Here is a 25,276-nt window from a genome sequence, read left to right as displayed (position 1 = left end):
TAACCGAGGGAGTGACGTGGCAGCTGCAATTTTGACCACTACCCCCCCCGCACCAACACCAAATGGCTCACTTTGATGTGCACGATGAGCTCCGTGGTCAGTCTCTCGGCCAGACAGGGCACCGTGGCCCTTCCTTCCTCCAGGAGGACTCTGAAACAGGACAGAGCACACATGAGCTCCTGAACCCTGTTCTGCCATTTTCCAGTACTGGGCTTTGTAAGTGGACGGGAGGGCTTAGCTTTGTTTTGTATTCTCATCAGCAGCTGATCAGTACCCGAGAAACCAAAACCCAAAACTCACTGCCATGGAGTCAATTTCGACTCACAGTGACTCTGTAGGACAGAGCAGAACTGCTCCACAGGGTTTCCAAGGCTGTCATCTTTACGGAAGCTGACTCTCACTTCTTTCTCCTCCAAGCGACTGGTGACTTTGAACCGCCGACCTTTTAGTCAGCAGCTGAGTGCCTAACCACTGCACCACAAGGGCTCCTGTGCATGAGAAAGCCAGCTGCTAATTACTGAGCTAGCCCATCCCTAGCTAGCACAGGGCTGGGAAGGTTGCATTCGTTGTCTCCTTAATCATCAGAACCAGCCTCTGAGGTAGGTAGTCCTTTTACTGACAGGAAAACAGAAGAAACCTAAGGGAGACTCCTAGAGGTTAAGTACTTACACTTGTCTTTTACTGATTGTAACAAACCTTTCCATGAAGCTCACTAAGTGCCAGGTACCATCCTAAGCACTTTACACATGTCAACTTATTCCGCCCTTTGTTATGGATTGAACTGTGTCGTCCAAAACGATATGTTGGAGTCCTAACCACTGTGCCTGTGAACATGGCCTTGTTTGGAAATAGGGTCTTTGAAGGTGTTATCAGGTAACATGAGGTTGCACTGGAGCAGGGTGGGTCCTAATGCCATCTGAGTGGTGTCCTTATGAGAGAGGAGAGACACAGAGACGAAGGACAGCCACCTGAAGATGCATCTCAAGCTAAGGGATGCCTAGAAGCTGAGAGAGACAGGGCGGATCTTCCCCTAGAGCCTTCTGAGAGAGAACATGGTCCTGCCGACGCCCTGCATTCTGACTACTGGTCTCCAGGAGTGTCAGACGATAACGTGCTGTTGTTTAAAGCCTCCTACTTGGTGGTATTTTGTGGCAGCAGCCCTAGGAGACTCAGAAGGCAGGCTTTAATGTGCGCCATCTGGGATAGGAGACCCAGGTTTCAGGAAGTTGGGAGAGCTCTTTCTTCTAGTCTTGCTTGCACTCGCTAGTTGTTTGTCTTTATTGTCCTTATCTGTAAAACGGGAAGAAGCTCACCTGCACTACATATCTCTTAAAATTGTGTGGCACGCCAATGACAAAGCAAGAGAAGACATTTGGGGAGAGCAAAGGGCTCTCTAGGTGTGGAATGATGTGATACGATTTTAATCATCAGCAGCATTAAAGCCCGAAAGACACTAACTTGTTTAAATTTCTCTAAATTAGCCAGTACATTGAATTAAAAATTAAAGAAAAGGGTAGACCATGCTACGCCTTATCATTTTTTACAGACGAATTGATTGTAATCTTGGCCAATTCTAGCTGGGGGAACATGTTCCCGGGAGTCCAACTTCAGGCCCCTCCTAGAGCCTCACCTGAAATTCCGATGTGTTTGGAAGAAGTCTATTTCCCTCTTAGTGGCCTCTGCCAAGCTCAGCTTGTCGGTGATCTCCTGCTGGCCCCGGCACCTCACAATCATGTAGCCCTTCTTGAGGTGGTACGTGAGGTTCCGCACCACGTTCAGGATACCTGTTTCCAAGCCCTTGTCCACTAGATCTGGTTTGGTCAGGATCCCTGTGAGATGGGGCACAGTCAGTTCTCCCCTTTCTTCCAGACGCGCCTGGAACATGCTGGGCTTTGAGTGCTTCTCTGTCCAGGACCACCCAGGCCTCCTGCAGCCTCGATTCCCAGTGCCTGGCAACCTTTCATTTTATTCCACTGTCACTCCTCTTAGGTGGATTTTATCTGTCACCTATTCACCCATTGTCATGGACTGAATTGTGTCCCCAAAATATGTGTCCACTGGGTTAGGCCGTGCTTCCCAGTATTGTGTGATTGTCCACCATTTTGTCATCTGATGTGTTATAAATCCTACCTTTGTGATGCTAATGAGGCAGGACTCAATCTACAAGATTAAGTTTGTCTTAAGTCAATCTTTTTTGAAATATAAAAGAGAGAAACGAGCAGGGAGACATGGGGACCTCATACTACCCGGGGTCCCTGTGCTGAGAAGCTCCTAGACCAGGGGAAGACTGATGACAAGGACCTTCCTCCAGAGACAACACAGAGAGAAAGCCTTCCCCTGGAGCTGGCTCCCTGAATTCGGACTTCTAGCCTCCTGGACTGTGAGAGAATAAACTTCTCTTTGTTACAGGCCTCTACTTGTGGTATTTCTGTTACAGCAGCCCTAGATAACTAAGACACCCCTATTCTCTCAGTGTTCACTCACTGTATAATTTAGCAAATGTTTCTTGGGTGTCTCTGTGTGCCAGGACATAGGGTATCATCCTCAAAACAGACTGGCTCTATCCTCCACGTTCTTGAGAACAACTTGTTTCTCACTGTAAGGAGGTCTGTACCCCCTGTTACAGACTGACTTGTGTCCCCTGAAAATATGTATTGAATCCTAATCCCTGTACCTGTAAATATGACCCTGTTTGGAAATAGGGCTTTTCTTTTCTTACATTATAGAGGTCAAACCAGAGTAGGATGGGCCTTAAACCTCATCCCTTCTGAGTTATACAAAGAGCAGAATAGGCTCAGAGATATACAGAAGAGGACAAATACCACGTGAAAACCCGTCCAGAGGCAAAGGAACGCCAAGGATTGCCGGCAACAACTGGATGCTGAAGAGCCCTGCTGGTGCAGTGGTTAAGAGCTTGGCTGTTAACCAAAAGCTGGCAGTTCGAATCCACCAGTCGCTCTTTGGAAACTCTATGGGGGAGTTCTACCCTGTCCTATAGGGCCACCATGAGTCAGAATTGACTTGAGGGCAAATGGTTTTTGTTTGTTTGTTTACTAGAAGCTGAAATAGACAAGGAAGGTCCTTCCTATAGAGTCACGCACTGAGTTTAGCCTCCTGAAGTGTGAGAAAATTAGCTTCTTCGCCCACTTGTGGTATTTCTGCCACATCAGCACTAGGTAACTAAGATACCCCTTTCTAAAGTCTCTGGTCACAGACCCACTCTGTCCCCCTCTGTGGGCACCTCCTCTGATATTCTCTCATCCTTCTTCTCCTGCCCCAGGCCTTTTGACTTGCTCTGGATGAAAACCTTTGACTTCTGAGCCTGTATTTTTGTTTACGTTCTTTGAGTGTAAATTTGCTGTTGCATTTGTTTGTTTATGCCGGAACCTCAATGTAATCTTCTGCTGTCTTTCCTGATTTTTAATTTGTGGCTAAACCCAAATGTCTGATCTACCATCTCGTGAAAATTTCCTGGCACCTCAGTTAAGCAGTTGTCTCTCTTTCTCTGTTTTAATCTTCTCATTACCAAAAGTTGTCACTTAAAAGCATATCTTTTGAAGAACACCAAGGATACAAGGTAATTAGGAGCCCAAGAGACAGAAAGGGCCACATAAACCAGAGACTACATCAGCTTGAGACCAGAAGAACTAGATGGTGCCCAGCTACAACCGATGACTGCCCTGACAGGGAACACAACAGAGAACCCCTGAGGGAGCAGGAGAGCAGGGGGATGCAGACCCCAAATTCTCATAAAAAGTCAAGACTTAATGGTCTGACTGAGTCTAGAAGGACCCTGGTGGTCATGGTCCCTAGACCTTCTTCTGGCCCAGGACAGGAACCATTACCAAAGCCAACTCTTCAGACAGGGATTGGACTGGTCAATGGGATGGAGAGGGATGCTGGTGAGGAGTGAGCTCCTTGGATCAGGTGGACACTTGAGGCTATGTTGGCATCTGCTGTCTGGAGGGAAGATGAGAGGGTAGAGGTGGTTAGAAGCTGGCGGAATGGACACGAAAAGAGAGGGTGGAGGGAGGGAGTGGGTTGTCTCATTAGGGGGAAAGCGATTGGGAGTATGTAGCAAGGTGTATATAAATTTTTGTACGAGAGACTGCCTTGATTTGTAAACTTTCACTTAAAGTACAATAAAAATTAAAAAAAAAAAAAGCATATCTTTATCCTTACTAAAAGGTTTGTCTGAGCATATCTCTTCAGGTCACTAAATCTACCTTCGAACCTCCCACAGGGAAAGGAGAGGACCTTCCACTGCGGGGGAAGAAAGGTGGCTGAGAAAGTCTTTCCCCTGGAACCAGTGGTTGATCATGAAAGCTGAGACCGTTGTAGTTTATTTGGAGAAAAGGTAGTGATATAATAAAAACAGGGGTTTGTAATTAGGACTCACCCTAGCTGGGGAGAGAGAGCCTTCTCATAGTCATGTTCATACCCAACCTCTCTAACTGAGAGTGTCTCAGTTTGTAAAAGAGGATTCCAACTGGGAAACGCACGTGCCTCGGTGTGCAGCACCGGCCCATGAGCATCTTCTACTGTTCAGCTTAGTATTAAGTCACAGAGAAGGGCACTGTCAGCAGTTTTTAGATGCTTTAATTTTTCTTTCTTTTTTAATTAATTTGTTCAGGTACTTAACAAATACTTATTAAGCACACCACTCTGGGTGTTGAGGAGGTGGCCGTGAACAAGACTGCCAAGTCTCTGGTCTCATGATCAACCCTCCCTCCAGCAAGAAGAAGCCAGGTAAACTAACCTAGTGATACACAAGAAACAAAAGACAAATATCTGATGCTGATAAGTGCTATGCAGAGAATTAAAATGAGGTGACGTGCTAGCCAATGACGGTGGGCAGGGGTGGATGGAGCACCCGAAGGTTGGTGAACAGAGAGGGCCTCCCCGAGAAGGAGCACTAGGGCTGAGGTCTGAATGAGAGATTGGAGGGAGCCCTGGGAGGATGAGGAAGACCATTCTAGGCCCTTGGGAGGGAGTGAGCTGGCATGCTGAGCCCTGCTGTAGAGTAGTGGGCCGGAGAGACAGTGATGGGAACTGAGGTCACAGAGGAGGACAGGGGCCAGGTCGCCTAGAACTTCATGGTCTGGGTAAAGAATTCTGGGATGCATATACACAAAAATATTATAAGTTAACATGAGGTCGTACTGGAGTCCATTAAAAAATAATCTGTCACCGTCTAGTCGATTCTGACTCATAGTGATCCTATAGGACAGAGTAGAACTGCCCCATTGAGTTTCCAAGAAGCACATGGTAGATATAAACTGCTGACCTTTTGGTTAGCAGCCATAGCTCTTAATCACTAAGCCACAAGGGTTTCCCATACTGGAGTAGGGTGGCCCTAATCCAATCTGAGTGGTATCCTTATAGAAGAGGAGAAGACAAACAGCACAGGCACAGAGGCAAGACGGCCATGTGAAGCTGGAGGCATCTATAAATCAAGAATGCCAAGAATTACCAGTAGACATCATCGGCGGCCAACACCTTGATTTTGGGCTTCTATCCTCCAGAAGTATTAGACAACAAACTTCTGTTCTTGTGAGCCACACAGCTTGTGGTACTTTGTTATGACAGCTTTAGGACACTAATACGAGGAGTGAGAGGGAGAAGGGTGAAGAACCTTCAGATTCTGACCCCTCACTGAACCCTGACTGTGAACAAAGATGACCCATGTGTGGTGTATGCCTACGCCCAGAAGCCCACAGCTGCTTCTCCACAGAACGATTCAGTACCACTACCACAGTGCCCTACTCTGGGGCGTTCTAAATACATGAGGAGTGTCTCCCTCCCTTCCTGTCTTCTGGAAGCCTGATGCTCTCTTCTCACCTATGGTCCTGTCTCCATCAGGGTCCACTTCCTTAGCCATGTTGAGTGCCTCCGTGGTCGCGATGTCCACGTTACAGGGCATCACCACCAAGTTGATTGTCTCCTGTCTTTCGATGTATTTCTTGATGAACGACTTGATCTGATGCAAGAGAATCACACACAGGAAGGTCACACTATGGTCATCTGAGAACTCAGTTGGACATGCGTAATGGCTAAAGACCAACATTGTCCCAGAGGGTAGCCCACAGCTTTCACGCCCCTGTGCTTTTGCTTGGCTTATTCCCTTCCTCTGGCACTTCAGCCCCCACTTGCCCTGCTCTGCTCTCTGCTGACCTATGTATCTTTCAAAGCCCATTTCTGGTATTTCTTCTTTCCTGAAGACTCTTGGATTCCTGCGGCCAGGTGTGATCTCTCCTTCTTCCCTAGATCTCCCCATGATGTCTCACAGTCTTTTGTCTCTATGCATTTATTTATTCTAGATGTTTCATTGTACACCATTTACCCTTTTCTGTCTGGCTTATTTCACTTGGCATAATATTTTCAAGGTTCAGATAGGTTGTAGCATGTAGTATTTATGGCTGAATGGTATTCCATTGTAGGAATATACCAGAGCCTCTGGGTGGTGCAAAGGGTTAAGTGCTGGGCTTCTAATTGAAAGGTTGGGGTTTGAGTCTACCCAGAGGTGCCTTATGAGAAAAGTCTTGCAATCAGCTTCCAAAAACTCAACCATAGGAAGCCTATGGGGCACACTTGTACTCTGACACACATGGGGTTGCCGTGAGTCACAGATGACTCGATGGCCACTGTTTTTTTTTTTTTAATTTTTATGGACGTGCCATATTTTGTTCATCCACTCATCTGTTGATGGACACTGGGCTGTTTCCACCTTTTGGCTCTTGTGAAAAGTGCTGCTATGAACATTGGTGTACAAGTATCTGCTTTCGGATTTTTTGGGTATATACCAAGAAGTGGAATTGCTGGCTTATACGGTAATTCTATGTTTAACTTTTTGAGGAACTGCCAAACTGTTTCCATAGCGGCTGCACCATTTTACGTTCCCACCAGCACCGCACGAGGGTTCTAATTTCTCCACATCCTTGCCAACACTTGTTTTCTTTCTTTTTTTCTTTTTAATAATAGCCATCCTAGTAGGTATAAAATTGTATCTCATTGTGGTTTTTGATTTTTATTTCCCTAATGACTAATCATGTTGAGCATCTTTTCATGTGCTGACTTGTGTTCTAAAACATATGCATTGTGTTGGGAATAGACTGGAACAGGGTGCTGCAGTGAAGGGCAGGGGCAGACAAGGCAAGCAGGAGGCCAGTACAGTTATCCAGGTAACAGATGATGGTGGCTTGGGTTGGATGCTGGTGGTGGATGGGGTCAGAAGTGGGTGGAATCAGGGTGCATTTGAAAGTAGAGCTGGAGGGTTTTCAGATGGATCGAAGCGTTGTATGAGAGAAAAAAAAGGCAGCAAGTGTGACCCCAGAGGGTTTGGCCTGGTGAACAGTGAGGCTGGAGGTACCATTTTCTGAGACGGGAAGACAGTAGAAGGGCAGACGTGGGTGGAAAGATCAGGTGCTAGGTTTGGACGCATTGAGTTTACTATCCCTATTAGTCATTTAGGAGGCCCTGGGAGGTGCAAACAGTTCACGCACTTGCCTGCTGTCATGACTGAATTGTGTTCCTCCCAAAATGTGTGTCAACTTGGCTAGGCCATGATTCCCAGAATTGTGTGATTGTCTATCATTTTGTCACCTGATGTGACTTTCCTGTGTGTTGTAAATCCTACCTCTATGATGTTAATGAGGCAGGACTCAATCTACAAGAATAGGTTGTGTTTTAAGTCAATCTCTTTCTGAGATATGAAAGAGAGAAGCAAACAAAGAGACGTGGGAACCTTGTACCACCAAGAAACAAGAGCCAGGAGAATAGTGCGTCTTTGGACCCAGGGTCCCTGCACCGAGAAGCTCTTTTACCAGGGGAAGATTGATGACAAGGACTTTCCCCCAGAGCTAACAGAGAGAAAAGCCTTTCCCTGGCACCTTGAATTTGGACTTCTTGCCTCCTACACTGTGAGAGAATAAATTTCTCTTTGTTAAAGCCACCCATTTGTGGCATTACTGTTATAGCAGCACTAGATAATTAAGACACCTGCTGACTAAAAGGTTGGAGGTTCGAGTCCACCCAGAGGCACTTTGGAAGAAAGGCCTGGCAATACACTTCCAAACAATCAGCCGTTGAAACCCCTATGGAGCACAGTGCTACACTGACACACAAGCTGGAGGTGACTCTGTGACAACTGGTTTAATGGCTATTAGGTATTCAAAGGTGGGGGAAGGGAAGGTGAGCCTGCAGCTGGAGATATGAGCCTGAAGTTCAGGGGAGAGGCCTGAGCTGGAAATAGAGATTTGGGAGTTGTTCGGGGTGATATTTAAAGCTATGAGCCTGAATGAGATACCAATGGGGAGATCTCTGAGTCTTTGCAACATCTGGAGGCCAGAAAAGTGGAGAAGAATCGACTAAGAGGGAGTAACCGAGAGGAGAGAGAGGAAGGGCCAGCATGGATTTTCCTGGAAGCCAATGAAGATGGTTCTCAAGGAGGGAGTGATATATTGTATTTGGAAATGGACGTGTTGGGTGGGTGAACACGTGCATGTGTGTGTTAATGGGAAAGTGGAGTGTGAAATAAAAGATAAATGCAGACTTTGATAGGGAGACGCTGTATTCAGAAAGAAGAGGGGGAAAGGGGAAAGGGGCCGTTGTAGTAGTGGGGGAGCAGGTCTATGGTAACAGAGAGAACTCTCAGATCATAAGGTCTGCGAGCCTCTCAAAGAATTAGGGAGAAAGCGTTTTCTTCTATAGAAGCTAAGGGGAAACAGGGAGAGAGAGAAAAAAAAAAACCCAGGTGTGGGGAAGAGGGATGAATAGGCAACCTTCATCAGACAGGAAATCAGAATGCTTTATGCTGAGGTCAGCCTTTCTCTGGGAAGAGACCTTAAGGAGGGGCACTATGTTGGCTCAGGCCGAAGGTGGGCCAAGGTTCACAGACTTCGGGCATGGAGAGAAGCTTAACCAAAGTCTAGTGAACAAGGATTTGTTTCTCATTGATCAGTGGGACAAGCAGCTCAGTGGCTCATTTATGAGGCTAGAAATGGGAACTGGAGCATCTCTGTCGGGCCCTGTCACAGGTAAACGAGGGGGCATCTCTGAGTCTTATCTAACTCATATGTTTGGGACCGGTGGTTCTTTGCAGCAAGACGTTTTCCTGAACACAAAGGGTGGGTGGACTTCTTTAACCATTGCATTTTTCCTACATCACAGGGCTCAGGTAAAATTCAGCATTAAAAGGGGCAACACAACGAAGCTGGGAGGACAGAAAGTTCTTAAAGGAGAACAATTTGGCAGACAGCAGGGCAGGCTCCCTCCCCTCTTTGTGGACTTTGGTCTGTGTTCACGTGCACATTTCTCAGAGGGGGGAGTGGTTCCAGGAAGATGGAGCACATGCACCAGCAATCCAACTGGGGCAAGGAGCTGGTGTGGCCTCTGGGAAGACTCAAAGACGGTGAAGAGTTGGAGAAAAGACTCATTTGCAAATATACAAGGGCAGGCAGGACTTGTGAAAGACGCCCAAGGTGAGGAAGCTTTGCCTCTTTGATTGACAATTCCTGAAACAGGTTGGGATTCATGGACAAGGTAAAGGGTCAAATTTCCAGGAAACTGAGAGGAAGATATTCCTTCTCACATGGAGATAAGACAATGGCCAAAGAACTGGGAGATTTCCAGCAGCTATTTCCTTGTGCTTAGAGATGCGCTCTGGAGTTTATCAGCCAGGTTTCGGATGGGGCAGGACAGTGGGGGTGCTAGGGAGCTGAGAGGCCCTGGATGCCTGCAGCTGAAGTAGAATGGGGTCCTGGACAGAGGAGAGGAAACTCAGAAAGAGGGTGGGAAGGAGTGGAGAGATGGGGAGGTATTTGGAATGGATTTCCAGGGCTGGTCTTGGCTCTGAATGCCCTTTCCCTTCCCCTTGTCTCCACTCCCCAGCCTCTAGCAGCCACAAACCATGCCATTTTCCCCTTTCCCCCATCAAGTCCTATCTGTACCTATCCTTCCTGCAGTTTGCTCTAGGAAACATACTTTTCTTTCCCCTTTTGAAGGCAGCCCTTAAGTTGGGGAGGGACAGGTAGGAAGGGGAGCATATAATTTGGTCAAAAGCAATAAAGTAAAAAAATAAAATAAATAAAAACCGATCAAGAAGTCAGTTGAGAAGACTACTTGGTCAAAAATGTATAAACCCTTTGCAGTGGAGTTGATTCCAACTCATGCAACCTTATAGGACAGAGTAGAACTGCCCCATAGGGTTTCTAAGGCTGTAATCTTTACCGAAGCAGACTGCCACATCTTTCTGCCATGGAGTGGCTGGGTGGGTTCAAACTGCTGACCTTTTTTTTGGTTAGCAGTCAAGCGCTTAACCACTGTGTCACCACGGCTCCTCCAAAAATGAATAGTCGCCAAAAAAACCAGTTGTCTTTGAGTCTACTCTGACTCATGGTGACCCCATAGCTGTCAGTCCCACCAGATCCACTTCACTATGAGGCCTTATGAGGCCTTATGAGGCCAAGTTAGAAACTGAGTATGAGGTCCCTGCCCTCAGCAGTCCTGATCTAGACCCCCTCTTGTCACTTGGAGCAAAGGCTGAGGCAGGCACCCAGATGTTCTTGGGACTGTAGGCAGAAACCGCTGAAGTACCCCCCTGCAACTTCAGCTTGGCCTGTTTCCAAGTTCCAGGAAGGCTCACCTGTAGTCCGATGTCCTGGGGCTGATTTCCCATGGCCACCCTGGCGATGCCAGGAAGATCAATGAGGGTCAGGTCTGGAACCTCCGGGGAGGTGATCTCCAGATGAATGGGCTCGTGACTAATGCTCACACCATGACCAGCGATGGCATTCTGGGCTATGGAGGCCAAGAGGGGAGAAACCCAGAGTCAGAGTTAATGAGCATCAGAGAGGAACCAGTTGATACTTAAGTGGTTACTATTTTCAGGGCACATTTCATAGAAGACTGCACAATCATCTTACCCAAAAAACCAAACCCGTTGCTGTTGGGTTGATTTCAACTCATAGTGATCCTATAGGACAGGTTAGAACTACCCCACAGAGTTTCCAAGGAGCAACTGGTGGATTTGAACTGTTGACTTTTTGGTTAGTAGCCAAACTCTTAACCACTGTGCTACCAGGTCTCCAGAGTTATCTTGGAGGCCTCCAACTTGCTTCTAATGGACAGTGTCCTGGAAGTGATAATGTGTGACTAAGTCATAAAAGACATCATGGTTTCCTCCTTGCTTTCTCCTGGATGGTTCCCTCTTGGGGAAGCTACTTGCCACATCACAAGGACTTTCAAGTTGCTGTATGGAGAATCATAAACTAAGTATATTTGGGGGCAGGATGTCTCTATTTTGGAAGAGATCTTCTGCGTGGGCCAGGAGGAGCCATTGAGGCTAGCAGTAGACAGTACATAAAACAATGTGTGGTCTACTGTTGATGGACATTTGGGTAGTTTCCAGTTTGGCTCTATTACAATAGTGCTGCTCTGGACATTCTAAAACCTGTCTTGGTGAAAATTTGGTTGGGTGTTCAGGTAGTCCCCAGAGTATGAATGTCCCACTTACATACAACTCGTTATGAACCAACCCCTATAGAGCCTATTATATTAAATATTTGAGGTACATACTGGTTCATAATAACAAATGGGCAGTACTTTGCGATACACCTCAAAACATTATTATTTTTACTTAAGTTAAAGATGTTTTAGTGTATCTGGAGGTGTTTATTTAATGTTTTTTATGCATAGAAAGGTACACTATATACTATATACTAAGACAAACATTTGACTAACTGACCTTAGATACCAACCGTATCTACCTGTTCCCACTTACGTACAAATTCGACTTAAAGACAGACTTAGGAATGGAACTTTTTCATAATACAGGGATTGTCCGTATACCTAAGAGTAGAGGGGCTGGATTACAGAGTATGTACATTTTCTGCTTTTGTAAATATTGCCAAGCAGCTTTCCAAAGTGGTTGCACCCACTCACACCCATACCAGCACTGGATGGGAGTTCTGACCTGCTATTTTAAAGATGTCTGGGCTCTGGTTTGTTCATTATTCATTTGTATACAGAACCTTTTCTGAGCCCACACTCAGGGTGTGCTTGTTAGGCGACCCTAGAGGCTGAAGACACCTAATTCATTAGTACTCTACTAGTTATCAGGCCATTCCCAGTCACCCCCCCTCCCCCACATCACTAACGTCTTCTAAGTTGTTTTTGCAGACTCTCTGGGGAGCCCCAGAAGAGTCCAGATCTAACCGGCTTGGAGTAGCCAGACACGCGCAGAACAGACCACAATGGCCAACAAATGACCCTGCGCTGCCACACGTGCTCAATAATGCAAGAGAGCTTATGTCAAGGAACCAAAAGACTCACACCAGGGCACCAGAATCACCAGATACATGTCATTGGCAGTAGTTGAGCCCATTTCAAAAGGGAAGGGTCCACCGGCCATTTCTGTGCCAAGTCTTAGCCTTGCTTATAATGAATAATCCGTAGAAACCATGAATAGTTAAAACTTTCTGATCCTGCCCACCACCTTCCTCCACCCTCAAGTGAATACGTATAAGTATAAATTAGAAATTGCTTGTGCGGGTTGGGGAACTCAATCTGAGGTCGATACCCCTGAGTTCCCGCTTACTAGCCTGTGAAATAAACTCTTTCTTCCTCTCAAAGACTGTGTCTGAGAGTTTGGCTTCTTGCACACTGGGCACGGACTCATTGGTCCAGTTTCATGCTGGTGCTATGTTAGGGGCTCAGGTCACAGGGTGCATGCTGCCCACCTGGCCTGTTCCCACTAAGCTCACAGTTAGAAAGGGTCAGACAGACATCCACAAACCTGCAGGATGTGTTGGTGGGACCAGAATAGGGACAGAATAGCTGTCGTGGGCACTGCCAGGGTGCAGATCTTTGAAAAACTGAAGCTTGCAAATGGGCCACTTAAGGGCCTCAATCCACTTCTGTATGTGAGAGATGAGGACTAGAATTGAGGGCAGGACATCTCTATTTTGGAAAGAACCCTGTGGGCAAGCCATTTGAGGCTTGCAGACATGGGGTTCTCAGGGTAGCACCAAGCCCAGGAAGTCATCCAATGGCCTTGTGCTGTGATAGTGAGTTTGCTATTTAATAATGCAAAAAGCTAGTGTCCACTAAACTCAGAATTCATAGCTGTGGAGATTCTTTTATGTTAAGGACATATATATATTTTTTTCTCCCTCTGGCTGAAATCAGTCCCAGGTAGCACAAATGGTTTGCACTCAACTACTAACCAAAATGTTGGTGGTTTGAACCCATCCAGCAGTGCTGTGGAAGAAAAGCACAGTGATCTGCTTCTGTAAAGATTATGGCCAAGAAAACCCTGTGGAGAAGTTCTACTCTGTCATACCAGGTTGCCATTAGCTGGAATTAACTGTATGGCAACGTTTGTTTATGTATTTTTTTGGCAGAAACCAGAGAGGGCAATAAGAGTGGAGGGACAGGGCCTGGTAGGAGGGATGAACAACCGACCACCAAGGGGCACTATGGAGGTGGCATGGCCCCAGACTCCAGGAGCAATTGATCTTTTTTTTTATTATTTTACAGTTTCCTACTACTAATCTTAAGCCTTGGTAAGCTTTGCTCAGCAGCCAGGTGTTAGCTGTGCTTCCAGCATTTACGGGTGGGAGGTGCCCATGCTGGGTGGGGGGAGCTGCCTGGTGATGTGGCCAGAAGACAGGAAGACAAGCAATGTCCAGGATGGCTGGGCCTGGCCCAGGGTTAAGGTCAGATCCTATCCAGGGAGGCTTCCTGGAGGAGGGAGGGCATTAAACCAAGACCCCCAAGGATGAGTAGGAATCAGGCAGGTGAAGAGGAGAGGAAATTGTGGAAACCAAGAGACCAGCAAGTGGAAAAGCCTAGAAGGAAGAAAGGGCACTTTCCTTTGTGAAGCTGAGATCAGTCCAGCATGTTGGAGCCTGGAGCTGGGAAGGGGGGGGGCACAGAACGAGGATGAGGCCCTGGCGATGGGGGGCCAGACTTCTCCCTGCAGGTGGGGGCAGTGTGTGAGGGTTTCAGCTGGGAGATAATTCTGCGAGGGTTGAAATGGGCAAGGACCTGGGGGAGAGCGGCGGTGACCCAGACCGGCCAGTGCCATGTGGGGGGAAAACCAAAAGGCAAACCAGTTGCCATCGAGTCGACTCCAACTCACGGCGACCTGTCTGTGTCAGAGTAGAACCACGCTCCACAGGGCTTTCAACGGCTGATTGGCTGGCGGGAGATCACTAGGCCTTTCTTCTGAGACACTTCTGGGGGGACTTGAACCCCCAAACTTTCAGTTAGCAGCTAAGTGCATAAACTGTCTGCACCACCCCGGAATTTGCCATGTGGGGAGTCAGGGTATTTTGGAGGTTGAGCGACAACCCCCCTCCATCATGGGGTGATGGATGCAATGAGGAGCAGTAGAAAGAGCTGGGGAAGAGGGAGGGAAGCCAGCCACAGGATGGAGCCAGCAGAAACCCACGTGGCCCTACCTTTGTGTATAACCTGTTCCACCTCCTCCGGGCTGTGCAGGTGGAGTTCCTTGTCTCGATAACTGAGTTTTCCCCTCCACTCATACTCACACGGCTGCCTTTTCAATTTCAGCACCAGAGGACACCTGGTGGTAATACCTAAGAGAAATTTTCCAAAACACTGTTCAGTTTTCTGTTAAAAAAGTAGCACTGGTGTCTCTTACTCTTCCCTCCCAGGGACTTCCCCAGTGTCCCCACAGGCTGTGTCTTACTTCCTGGCACTTTCTAGGGCCTCATGATAAGCGCAGGAGGATCTGGGTTGGGTAGGTGAGCACAAGGCTCAGGGACCAGCTGCTGTTCTAGGGAAGCCTTTGCTGCTGCTGTTAGTGCTGTATGCAGGGCGTGGTCAGTGGGCGCCACCCTGCTGGTCACCAGCAGTGGTCCCCACCATGCTTTCTGTAGCGATATGTGTGGATGTTGGGCCCCGGTGCACCTCAGAGCCCTCAAGGCCCGTGGGGCTCCAGCCCCTTAGCTGTTTGTTTAGGGCCTGCATTGTCCAGGTGGGCTGCTCGGGGAAGGGGAGCAAATAAAACATGCAACAGTGAGACCTGCTCAAGTGCATCCAACTCCCCTGCACCCTGTCCTCTGGATCAGAGAGCCTGGGAGAGAAGCTGGAAATCTCAAAGGAAGGAGTCAAAGGGTATTCTAAAGGTGCAGTGTATGGAGGCGCCTGGCAGGGAGGTAGGAACTCTCTGACCAAGCTGGTGCTCCTGAGATCCTGGGGACCCTCAGATCACTGCTCTTTGTGAAGCCTAAGTCCCTGGGTGGCGCAAATTCAGCACGTTGACCATTTGCACTACCGAGGGACTCCACGCTCTTATAAAGACCACTGGAAAGAAACACCAAGGTCACTGCTGGGACCTTGACTGACACAGGGGGTGATGGTTGTTAGATGTGAATGTGAAAGAGAAAATGCAAGGCAAAGCAGGACACCCAGATCCTTCCTGACTACCCATACACTCCCGAGCTTAAGCTGCCCAGGACATGGAGGATCTGCCTCCTGGGCTCCCTAACGGTGGCCTGCCTCTCAAGCTGGTTGGTCCCCAAAGGATGGTTTGATGCTACTTGCTATCGAGCAGAGTTGCTTACTGGTGCCCCTGGGCAGGGCGACGCCCGACAGAGCCTCCAGTACCGAGCTCTTCCCGGAGCTCTGGTCCCCAATGACAGCGATGGCGGGCAGTGCCAGGTCCTGGTCCACGCCCAGGGTCCACAGGAAGTCGATGAGGTCGATGTAGGGGCGCACCTTCTCCTCATACTGGCTGTGCAGGATGCTCTTGGTCCACTGCAGAAGGCAGACAGACCTCACTGCCCTGGTTTCAGATTGGGTTTTATCCTAGAGGTTCCCACCCTTGTGGGGAACTGGTGGCAGAATTTGTGCATCTGTGAATGTTGGGTGGCACAAACATTAACTACTTGACTACTAACCAAAAGGGTGGCAGTTCAAACCCACCCAGAGAAGCCTCAGAAGAAAGGCCTAGTGATCTGCTTCTAAAAGGTCACAGCCTTGACCCTGTGGAGTGCAGTTCTACTCTGACACACATGAGGTCACCATGAGTTGGAATCTACTCGACAGCAACTGTTTTGGGTTTTTGTTTTTTTATTTGTCCATGTTGGGCTGCAGACCAGGGCTGGGGGGAAGTGGATCAAGATGTTCCTCAAGGGTGGGACTGTGTTGTGTTCATATTGGGGTGTCCTCAGGAGAGGGGAGTATTTGGCTGGGGTGGAGAAGGAACTGCCTCCCAGAGGAAAGGTTGAAGGTGAATCTTTGCTTCTGGGGAGGGAACTGGGAGAAGACAAGGCAACAAGAGGTGGCAGCTCCCAGCCAGAGGAAGGCAAAGCGCTGGGTCCTGGGACTGCAGAATGGGGAGGATGAAGGGTGGAGGGTACGTCGGCTGTGGCGACAGAAGCTGTAGCAGCTGATAGAAAAGCTTCCAGGAAGGATTCCCAGCATATGTGTTGGGAAGATGGTGTGTTGTACGGCCTTGCAAATTCTTACCCAGGCTCCCTAATCAGAAGCCTTGGGTTCTAGAACATTCCCTGATAATGCAGGCTGGGAACTGAGCCTCCCTCTGTCCTGGTTTCTTGTTCTTCCTTATCAGGGAAGCTCCTTCCCTCTTTCAGGTCTAATGAGTACTTGTTTGTTCTGCTACAATGTAAATCATATGGCACCTGGTCAACCCCACTACTATACCTATTCCTGGTGGGGAAGGAATGGGGTCCCTCCGGGCAAAATGAGTGGGGTGTGTACAGAATACCAGCCCTGTGTTAGCTGTGGGGAGTGACCCGCTGGCCACTGGGGACCAGCTCCCACTACTGAAGCTAACCTTGCTCTGTCTTTTCTCTATGTGGGTGAAGTGTTGTTCTCCCCATTGTCCATGTGTAAGTCGTGTCTTTCCTGGCAATCCCAGACCTTGGATCAACAACATGGAACAGAAGTCCCTAGTCCCAGATATCAGATGTCCAGTGCCACTGCAGAGCCTGTGTGTGTCCCTGGTACTTGTTGGAAGTGATCAGAAGAGCTAGGGGACAGAGCTGTGCATTGAGATTGGGCTGATTTGCTGGTTTTATCACCTGGGTGGGCTGACCCCACAACCACTCCTTGGCATTTATCTATCTGGCTGGTGGCTAGAACATTCCCTTCCTCAATGCCTTACCTCAATGACTTACCTTTGCCCTCGGCTGGCTCCTGTTCTCTCCTGGTGGTGGCTGTCTCATATTCTCTCCTGGTGGTGGCTGGCTCCTGTTCTCTCCTGGTGGCAGCTGGCTCCTGTTCTCTCCTGGTGGCGGCTGTCTCCTATTCTCTGCTAGTGGTGGCTGGCTCCTGTTCTCTCCTGGTGGCATGCTGGTGGTCTGTTCATTCAGCATCAGTGAAGTGAAGTGCATGGTGACGTCTCCTGCCTGCTGGTTTGGGGGAGACATGATTTGTTTTTGTGCTGGGCGGAATGATGGCGGTGGCCGTTGACGGGAACTCATTTCTTTTTCAGGATGGTATTGGGAAGAAAGTGGATTTTGATTCTGCTGTGGACAAGGCTTGTGGACTTTAGGCATTAGCTATTGCCAGTCAAGTCTGGTGAGTGTTTTCCTGTTGCTTAGTGCTTCCAATCTCCTTGCAGAGCTCTGCAAAGACAAAAAGTGGGTGAGAGGTCCAAAGGTCACCAAGAAGTCCTACCACACACAAGCTCCATGTTTGTCAGCCCCTCCTCGCCTCAACCCAATGCAAACCAATACCTGCCCATAAAACAGAGGAAACCATTGGCCCAGCACAGGCCCCCACATCTGCAGGAGGACTCTTGGCAGCAAATAGTCACAGAACACAAGCGAGGGTCTCTACAGGGCCCAGGGCTTGGGGATAAGGGGCGACTAGGTTTCACATTACCGTGGAGGAGTTTCAATGGCCCTCTGTCACTTCTGATGAAATAGAAACCATTCTGTTTCATCCATGGCTTCACCCTTTCTCTGGTTCAGTTCTGGGCAGAAGAACTGGTAGGGGTGTGGAGATGAGAGGTAGCACCTCTTGGACCTGCTTGAAGCAAACCTAGCCCTGCCGTCACTATATCAGAACCAGAAGTGGGGTTTGTGTTTCACGTATTCCCCCTAAAAATGACTCAGACCACAGCCCATCTGCAAATCCAGCCTCTTGCTGGACTTGCCACCCATTTCTAATCCAGGAATCACATGAATCATGAGAATTCACTTACTTAGTTTCATATCACATGCTTTCCAACATGGGATTCAAGTGTCTCTTAAGTCCGTAAGATGGTACAGAAAATATCCTTAATCAAGAGACACAAGCAGGATGCCACAATTATCTTCTTGTTCTTAGTTGCCATTGAGTTAGCTCTGACTCATAGTGACTTTGTATAACTGGTGAAAAACATGGCTCCAAGAATTGACAGAATATCAACTGAGATGCTCCGATAAATGGATGCAATGCTGGAAGTGCTTATTAATCTATATCAAGGAGTTTGGAAGACAGCTACCTGGTCAACTGACTGGCAGAAATCTATATCTGTGCTCGTTCCAAAGAAAGCCAATCAAATGGAATGCAGAAATTATTGAACAATATCACTAATATTACATCCTAGCAAAATACTGCTGTACAACAAAAAGAAGATAATTAAAAACAAAAAACTACTGCAGCCATATATCAACAGGAGACTGCCACAAGTTCAAGCGGGATTGATACTATAGCCACAACAATGGACTCGAGGGTACCAACGATCATGAAGACGGCACAAGACCAGGCAGCGTTCCATTCTGTTATACATAAGGTCACCAGGCGTCAGCTGACTTGATGGCAACTAACAACAACGTTATTGATTAAAGTCCATAGTTCATATTAGGGTTCACACTTTGCATTGTAGAGTCCTCTGAGTTTTGACACCACTAGAGTAGCCTATGGAATAGTTTCACTGTCCTAAAAATACCCTGTGCTCCACCTAGTCATCTCTCCCCCTCCCCTTGACCTTCTACCCATTTTTTTAAAAAAACAAAATTCATGACTAGAAGGCCTCTGTTATTCAGCAGTCACTGCACGGTGGGTTCCTCCCCAGGGTTCTGCCCCCACCTGGAAGCTTCTGGAAGCCCAGAATAAATATAAAGGACAGGAGATTGAGGCTTTGACTTGGAAGGAAAAGGAAGGAAAGAGGGACTAAAAACAAAGAAGACAGCCAGCAAGAGAGGAGGAGAGGAGAGAAGAGGCAGGAGCCAGGGCGCAGCCTACAGCGAAGAAAGAGCAGGAAAAGAAAAGGCAAGGACCAGACAAGGGGCAAGAACCAAGGAGGCTACAACCAAGAACAGAGGCCAAGGTAACCAGGAAAGGCAGTATTAGGCCCTCTTAAAAGGGAAGTGGGACCAAGGGGAAACAATAAAGCCAGCTGAGCAAAAGAGTTTGCTTTTTAAGTATGACTGTGTGCTGCTGGGCTGAAAGAAATGGAGCTGCTTTTGACTCTCCAAGGCAGCCACTTAACCAGTGAGCTGCCAAGTATTGCCAAGGGCATCCAGGCTAGGAGCCTGTAATATAAGAAATAATCAGTCTAGTTTTGGATAAATCAGAAGTCAGCAGTAGAATAGGTGGAAGACCTGTCTTCCAGAGGAAAACATTCTGGGACAGTTCCTTTCTGGGGTGGCCTCTGGTATTTCTACAAGACCAACAACCTTTCTCTTGTCCATATTGACAATTCCTTATAGCCACACCCCTCAGTTCTGGTCTTTCTGCCTTACTAATGACCACTTCTATGCTCCTAACTTGATATGAACCTACTGCCCCATCCGAGGAAGGTGAGGAAAAAAAACCCCACTCTGCCACAGAAGGAACACCAAAAAAACAAAAACAAAAACCAAACCCGCTGCCGTCGAGTCGATTCCGACTCATAGCGACCCTACAGGACTGAGTAGAACTGCCCCATAGAGTTTCCAAGGAATGCCTGGAGGATTCAAACTGCCGACCTTTTGGTTAGCAGCCGCAGCACTTAACCACTGCGCCACCAGGGTTTCCAGAAGAAACACAGATATTGGTGTATCCTTCCTCAGCTGAGTATCTTGCTGTGTCTTTAGAGTCATGATTCTAAAATTAAGAATGTTGCGCTGAATCTGTGTAAACCCTAGATAGACCCGTGGTGACAGTCTGCCTTCTTTAATATTAACTAGGAATTTATTTTTTCCTCCAAGCAGAATATAACAAAAGCAACCTGGTTAACAGATTTGGTCCTGGTTTCACATTTAAACCTTCACTCCGTTCTCTGCTTAACCCTGGGGTTCTATGTTTAATGGAGGGGAGGAGGCAAACGTCTGATTTTCCCATTGTAAAAATGCTACAAAACTCTATTAGCATGGCCATAAGTGCCCTGAGGCACCCCACTCTGCCGGTAAGCCTCTGCCTGAAGGCACTCAGGTCTAGTTCCCTAAGTCAGCAAACCTAGATCCACCAAGTGCCCAGAGGCACCCTACTCTGCCAGCAAGCCTCCTGCCCCAAGGCAATCAGCTTTTTCTCTCTCCTGCCTGGGAAGCCCACTGTGCTGTTTCCTGTCTCTGCTACTACCACTTTTCACCATCTCCAGTGTTACAGCTCTCTGTCTCCTGATTCCAAGAGCTTTTCAATGCAGGGATCCCGAATGCAAAGCACGCCCTCTGTTCTTGGCTCTTCTATCTTGGTGGCGGTGAGATCTTCTCCTTCTGCCTGTGGGACCGCTCATTTTAAGCCTAGCGGGATGGCAAAACTGACCAAGCCTCTTGTTGGGCCACAGTTACCTTATTTGCACAGTCCCATCCAATCACTTGGATGGGAGTTACAAGACCATGATGAGAAAGGCCATATAAACGTGATTCATGGCACCACAGGCCACCCCCTGACTTTTCTAGCCATAGTTCTTTTATACTTAGAGGACAACTTCCCCCTCCCAATCATTTTGTGAGTCCAAAACAGTCACCAACAATTAGTCCTTCAGTAGGGCAAAGAGTCCTCAGGGTGAGGTTACTCAGGTACCAGACATTCAGCCTGCTGCAGGTGTCCATCTGATCTGGTCAGGTTCTCCAAAAGTCATCTTGGCTTCACCCTTCCTGGCGTCTGATAAAATTTCACTGAGAGAAGATTACTCCCTTGATCTGAGCCTCATGAGGTATCAGCATAGCAAAACCTTTAAGGAGTTTTAGGCTCAGCCACTGTACTGGAGTCTAGCAGTGCCTCCCCCTTAGTCCACTCTTTCACACTTACAGCTTCTACAATTACGGGTTTTACAATCACAATTAATCTGTTAACGATCAACACTCCAACTGAATCATATAATCCTATCAGCATCTTCCCCCACCCTCTCTTCCCTAGACCCATCAGGAAAAGAGGAATCTATTCAGTGGGGATCCTCCCTTGTCCCCCTCATGTTGAGTGTGAGCACACTCACAAAAGTGTGTGAGCCAGCCACTTCATGCCTTTATTTCCCCTCAATTTAGATAGGCAATGTTTAAATTGCCCGTTCCTATCAAACTAGTACTGAGGAGACAGCATGTTCTCCTTGGTCTTGAAGAATCTTCTGTTCCATTTGGAACTTTGAGCGTCCGCATCCATAAGCAAAGTCCAGTCCAGAGCAAGCCATCAAATTGCAGCAGTCTACACCAGTTCATGGTGTCAAACATCTTTCTCTTCATTCAGCTGGGTTCTGGTCAGCTCATCCCTAGCCATCCAAGCTAGGTCACAATGGGTAACCACTTCTCTCTCTCTCATCCCTAGCCGCTGTGGCTGGGTCAACGTGTTCCAGTGGAACATGTCCAAATTCAGCCTGTTTCTTCATTGTTTCACTCCCCCCGCTTCCACTCATGAATGGACCCAGGCGGTCACCATAAGCAAGCATACCAAACTGTCTACTCACTGGTACCCTTTAACTTCCAGTCCTGGAAGGGGGTTCTAATAGGCACTGACTTTTCCTGCCTCAATGCACCCAAAGGCAAACCACCTGCTTGCTTGAAATTCAAAAAGAGAAAGTATTTTTTTCTGGAGGTCTTTCCTTTAAATACAAATCTCCTGTTCTCTCAGTGGATCTGGGTAGGTCTGCATGTCTTTTCAAATGCAAATCTGGGCAGAGCTCAGGTTTTCAACCTAAGCACCCACCCTATACACAGGGCTACTGGCTTGGAAAAAAAAAGCTTGTGTTTCTTTGGGCAAATCCTAGTTCTCCTTTTAACATATCCAAGCAAGTATTAGCTGAAGGTGGAGTTACACACTCTCTGTAATCTGTAATCCATAATACCCAATATTCATTTCTATCATACATTGAGGCCTGCTTTACAACACTAGGGAGGAGAAACATTCAATATTCATAGTACATTCAAATAAACACATAATACTAAACACAGAACACTTTTTACAACATTCCAGTTTCATCTTCTCCACCCCTTGACTATCTTTCCATTCATATTCATATGGCCTTGGGCCTCTGGCTCGGTGGAACCAGAAGACCTTGTCTCCCTATCAATCATCTTGCTTATCTGGCCTGACTTTTGCCAGAGCCACTCCGGATGTAGCTTTTCTCCCCTCGGCTCCACCATAACTTTCCTTTCAGCCATTACAGGTAACAACAACCAAAGTAACCACCTACGAATCAAAAGTTTCACTTCCCACACCCCTTCCTTTTTTCTCTTACAAAATCCCATGCTTCTGAGTTTGGAGCCATTGCCACAAATCCCACTCCTGACACCAACTGTAAAATTGGCATGACAGGGGTATTGTCTGACTACCTTTAACTTCACAAGAGGGAATAAGAATCAAGATCAACTGCCCAAGACTGATTTCTATGGGGTGGAGATGAGATATGCCTCCTCTCTCCACCATCTTTACCAATTCTAACACTAACCATCCTTCCCACGGCACTCTCTACTTCTCTGCTGAGCTAGAAAATTCATTGCAAGGGCCACACAAAACTCGACAGACAATACTCACAGTTATGGGGTTTCCTTAGGGAATTGCTGTTAGGTGCTGTCAACTTGGTTCCAGCTCATAGTGACCCTATGTACAACAGAACAAAACATTGCCCGGTCCTGATTCATCCTCACAATCGTTGCTGTGTTTGAGCTCAGTGTTGCAGCCACTGTGTTAATTCATCTTGTTGAGGGTCTTCCTCTTTTTTGCTGACCGTCTACCTTACCAAGCATGTTGTCCTTCTCCAGGGACTGGTCCCTCCTGATAACATGTCCAAAATGTGTGAGATGAAGTCTCGCCGTCCTTGCTTCCAAGGAGCATTCTGGTTGTACTTCTTCCAAGACAGATTTGTTCATTTTTCTGGCAGTCCACGGTATATTAAATATTCTTTGCCAACACCATAATTCAAATGTGTCAATTCTTCTTCAGTCTTCTTTGATATTGTCAATTAGGGAAGTAAGAGGTTACAATTCAGGTTCAGGAACACTCAGGATGAAGTTCTTCCATCAGGACAACCTCTTCTCTGTCATGCCCACAGGCACTCAGCTTTCTCTGTGGGCTGGGAAGCCACCACACTCTCTCTTGCTGGTCTCTCCTGCTGCCGTTTCTCTGCCACCCCTTCTCGCCATCTTCAGTGTTACAGCTCTCTCTCTCTTTCAGCCTTCTGGTTCGAGGAGATTCTTAGCACAGGGATCCTGGGTCCAAAGGATGTGTTCTATTCTTGGCTGTCCTTCCCACCTCTGGGATGGTTCATTTTAAGCCTGGTGGGATGGCAAAACTGCCCAATCCTCTTGGTGGGCCACAATTACCTTATTTGCACAGTCGCACCCAAGCATTTGGGTGGGAGTTACAAGATCATGGTGAGAAAGGCCACACCTTTCTTAAAAGTGTTCCATCACACTGTACCCATAGAATTTGCCAGAACTGGGAATATGTCATAGTGACTGTGTGGTCTTGGGTTTCTACTTATTGCTCATGGCATAACCCTGTAGAAGCCACCACAGCCTCTCTGAGGTGTTTTTCCTGCCAGGCAGCCTTCTCCCAGGAGGCTCAGAGAGGCACTGCTTTAATTGCCTAGGAGTGCCATAACCAAACACCACAAAGTGGGTGGCTTTAAAGAACAGAAATGTATTGTCTCACAGCTTTGGAGTCTGGGAGTACAAAATCAGGGTCTGGGCATCCTTCTGAGGCTCTGAGGGAGGAAGTATTCCATGCCTCCCTGCTAACTTGTGTGTGTGTGCAGACAATCCTTGGTGTTCCTTTGTGGTTTGTAGATAAGTCTTCACATGGTGTCTTCATCTTGTGTGTGACCCTGTTTTCCTCTTTTATAAGACACCAGTTATAATAGAATTATAGAACCCTACTTCAGTATGACTTCGTTAACTGGTAACATCGTCAAAGAAAAACCCAGTTTCCAAGGAAGGTCATGTTTGCAGGTGCCAGGGATTAGGACTTCAACATATCTTTTTGGGGGACACAATTCAACCCATGACCACTGCCATGATGAAAGTAAACATAACTCCTCAAAAAGGTGAAAGTAGCTGTGAGGGGTGGGGGCAGCAACCCATGGAAGCAGTGCCCCCAGACTAAGCAATGTGTGTCTTCCACACTGCTCTGTCTACCAGTGCTGCTTTGCATACAACCAGAGAACTTTACTGGGTTCCTAGGTGTGTCCTGGCACAGGGGACTTTTTGTTCCACCCTCTTCTTCCCTCGCTTTGGCATCAGCCTCATTTGTACAGTACAGCGTAACATCTGCCGAAGGGTCAGGGAAAGAATTTGACCTTATCCTTTTCTTTTGAAAACCACTACAGTAAAAATTCTAAACGTGATGAGAAAGAACTGTTTCAAAATGTGTCATCAATAAAATGATGTCACCTTTCTGCTTGGCCCCAAGGGTGCAGGCGGTTTAGGGTGCTGGAGGTGGCTCCTGCTGGTTGGGATCTGGCCATGGTTGGGGGTATTTATGCATCGACAATTAGAAAGCACTAAAAGTTAGAAGTCAGGGCTCCCCACCTGTCCCGGAGGAGCCAGTTTAACAGCATAGCACTGAGACGGGTCACTGAACCACACAAACCACAAGGGAAGAGGCAGTCGAAGCCCCTCAGAGACCAGAATTTAGGCTGCGAAGCTCCCCACCCCACCCCCCTGACTCCATGCACCCTACAGTCGCTGCTAAGCAAATGTAGCCCCAAGCCATCCCAGCATGGGCACCAGCCTTTGGCCAAATTCTGAGGCAGTTGTTCCCTTCTAGATTCCACCCCTCTGCCTGTGGGGCTGGCTGTGGACCAGCACCAACACAGGCCTTTTCCTGACTCACACGGGTCAGATTCAAAACTTATCTTTATTGCTCCTGCCTCTGACACTAG

The 25,276-nt window shown here is 47.6% G+C and overlaps 1 protein-coding gene across 2 annotated transcripts in view; it reads right to left on the bottom strand.

Moving 5' to 3' along the window:
* Window positions 1-25,276, bottom strand: part of LOC126070584 (interferon-induced GTP-binding protein Mx2-like) — a 36,999-nt gene that overhangs the window by 11,499 nt on the left and 224 nt on the right. Inside the window, exons 2-9 of one of the 2 annotated variants that reach the window (XM_049874904.1) lie at window positions 22,930-22,995; window positions 17,169-17,618; window positions 15,591-15,783; window positions 14,463-14,600; window positions 10,643-10,797; window positions 5,842-5,980; window positions 1,631-1,829; window positions 72-150 (exon numbers count right to left, since the gene is read on the bottom strand). In XM_049874904.1, the coding sequence (XP_049730861.1) occupies window positions 72-150; window positions 1,631-1,829; window positions 5,842-5,980; window positions 10,643-10,797; window positions 14,463-14,600; window positions 15,591-15,783; window positions 17,169-17,549 (1,284 nt within the window). In that variant the 5' untranslated portion in view covers window positions 17,550-17,618; window positions 22,930-22,995. The remainder of the gene's footprint in view (window positions 1-71; window positions 151-1,630; window positions 1,830-5,841; window positions 5,981-10,642; window positions 10,798-14,462; window positions 14,601-15,590; window positions 15,784-17,168; window positions 17,619-22,929; window positions 22,996-25,276) is intronic. The other variant, XM_049874903.1, reaches the window with a different exon arrangement.

The sequence above is a fragment of the Elephas maximus genome, chromosome 2 (genome assembly GCF_024166365.1).
Source record: "Elephas maximus indicus isolate mEleMax1 chromosome 2, mEleMax1 primary haplotype, whole genome shotgun sequence".
Taxonomy (NCBI): domain Eukaryota; kingdom Metazoa; phylum Chordata; class Mammalia; order Proboscidea; family Elephantidae; genus Elephas; species Elephas maximus.
This window is presented reverse-complemented; position numbering and strand designations above follow the sequence as displayed.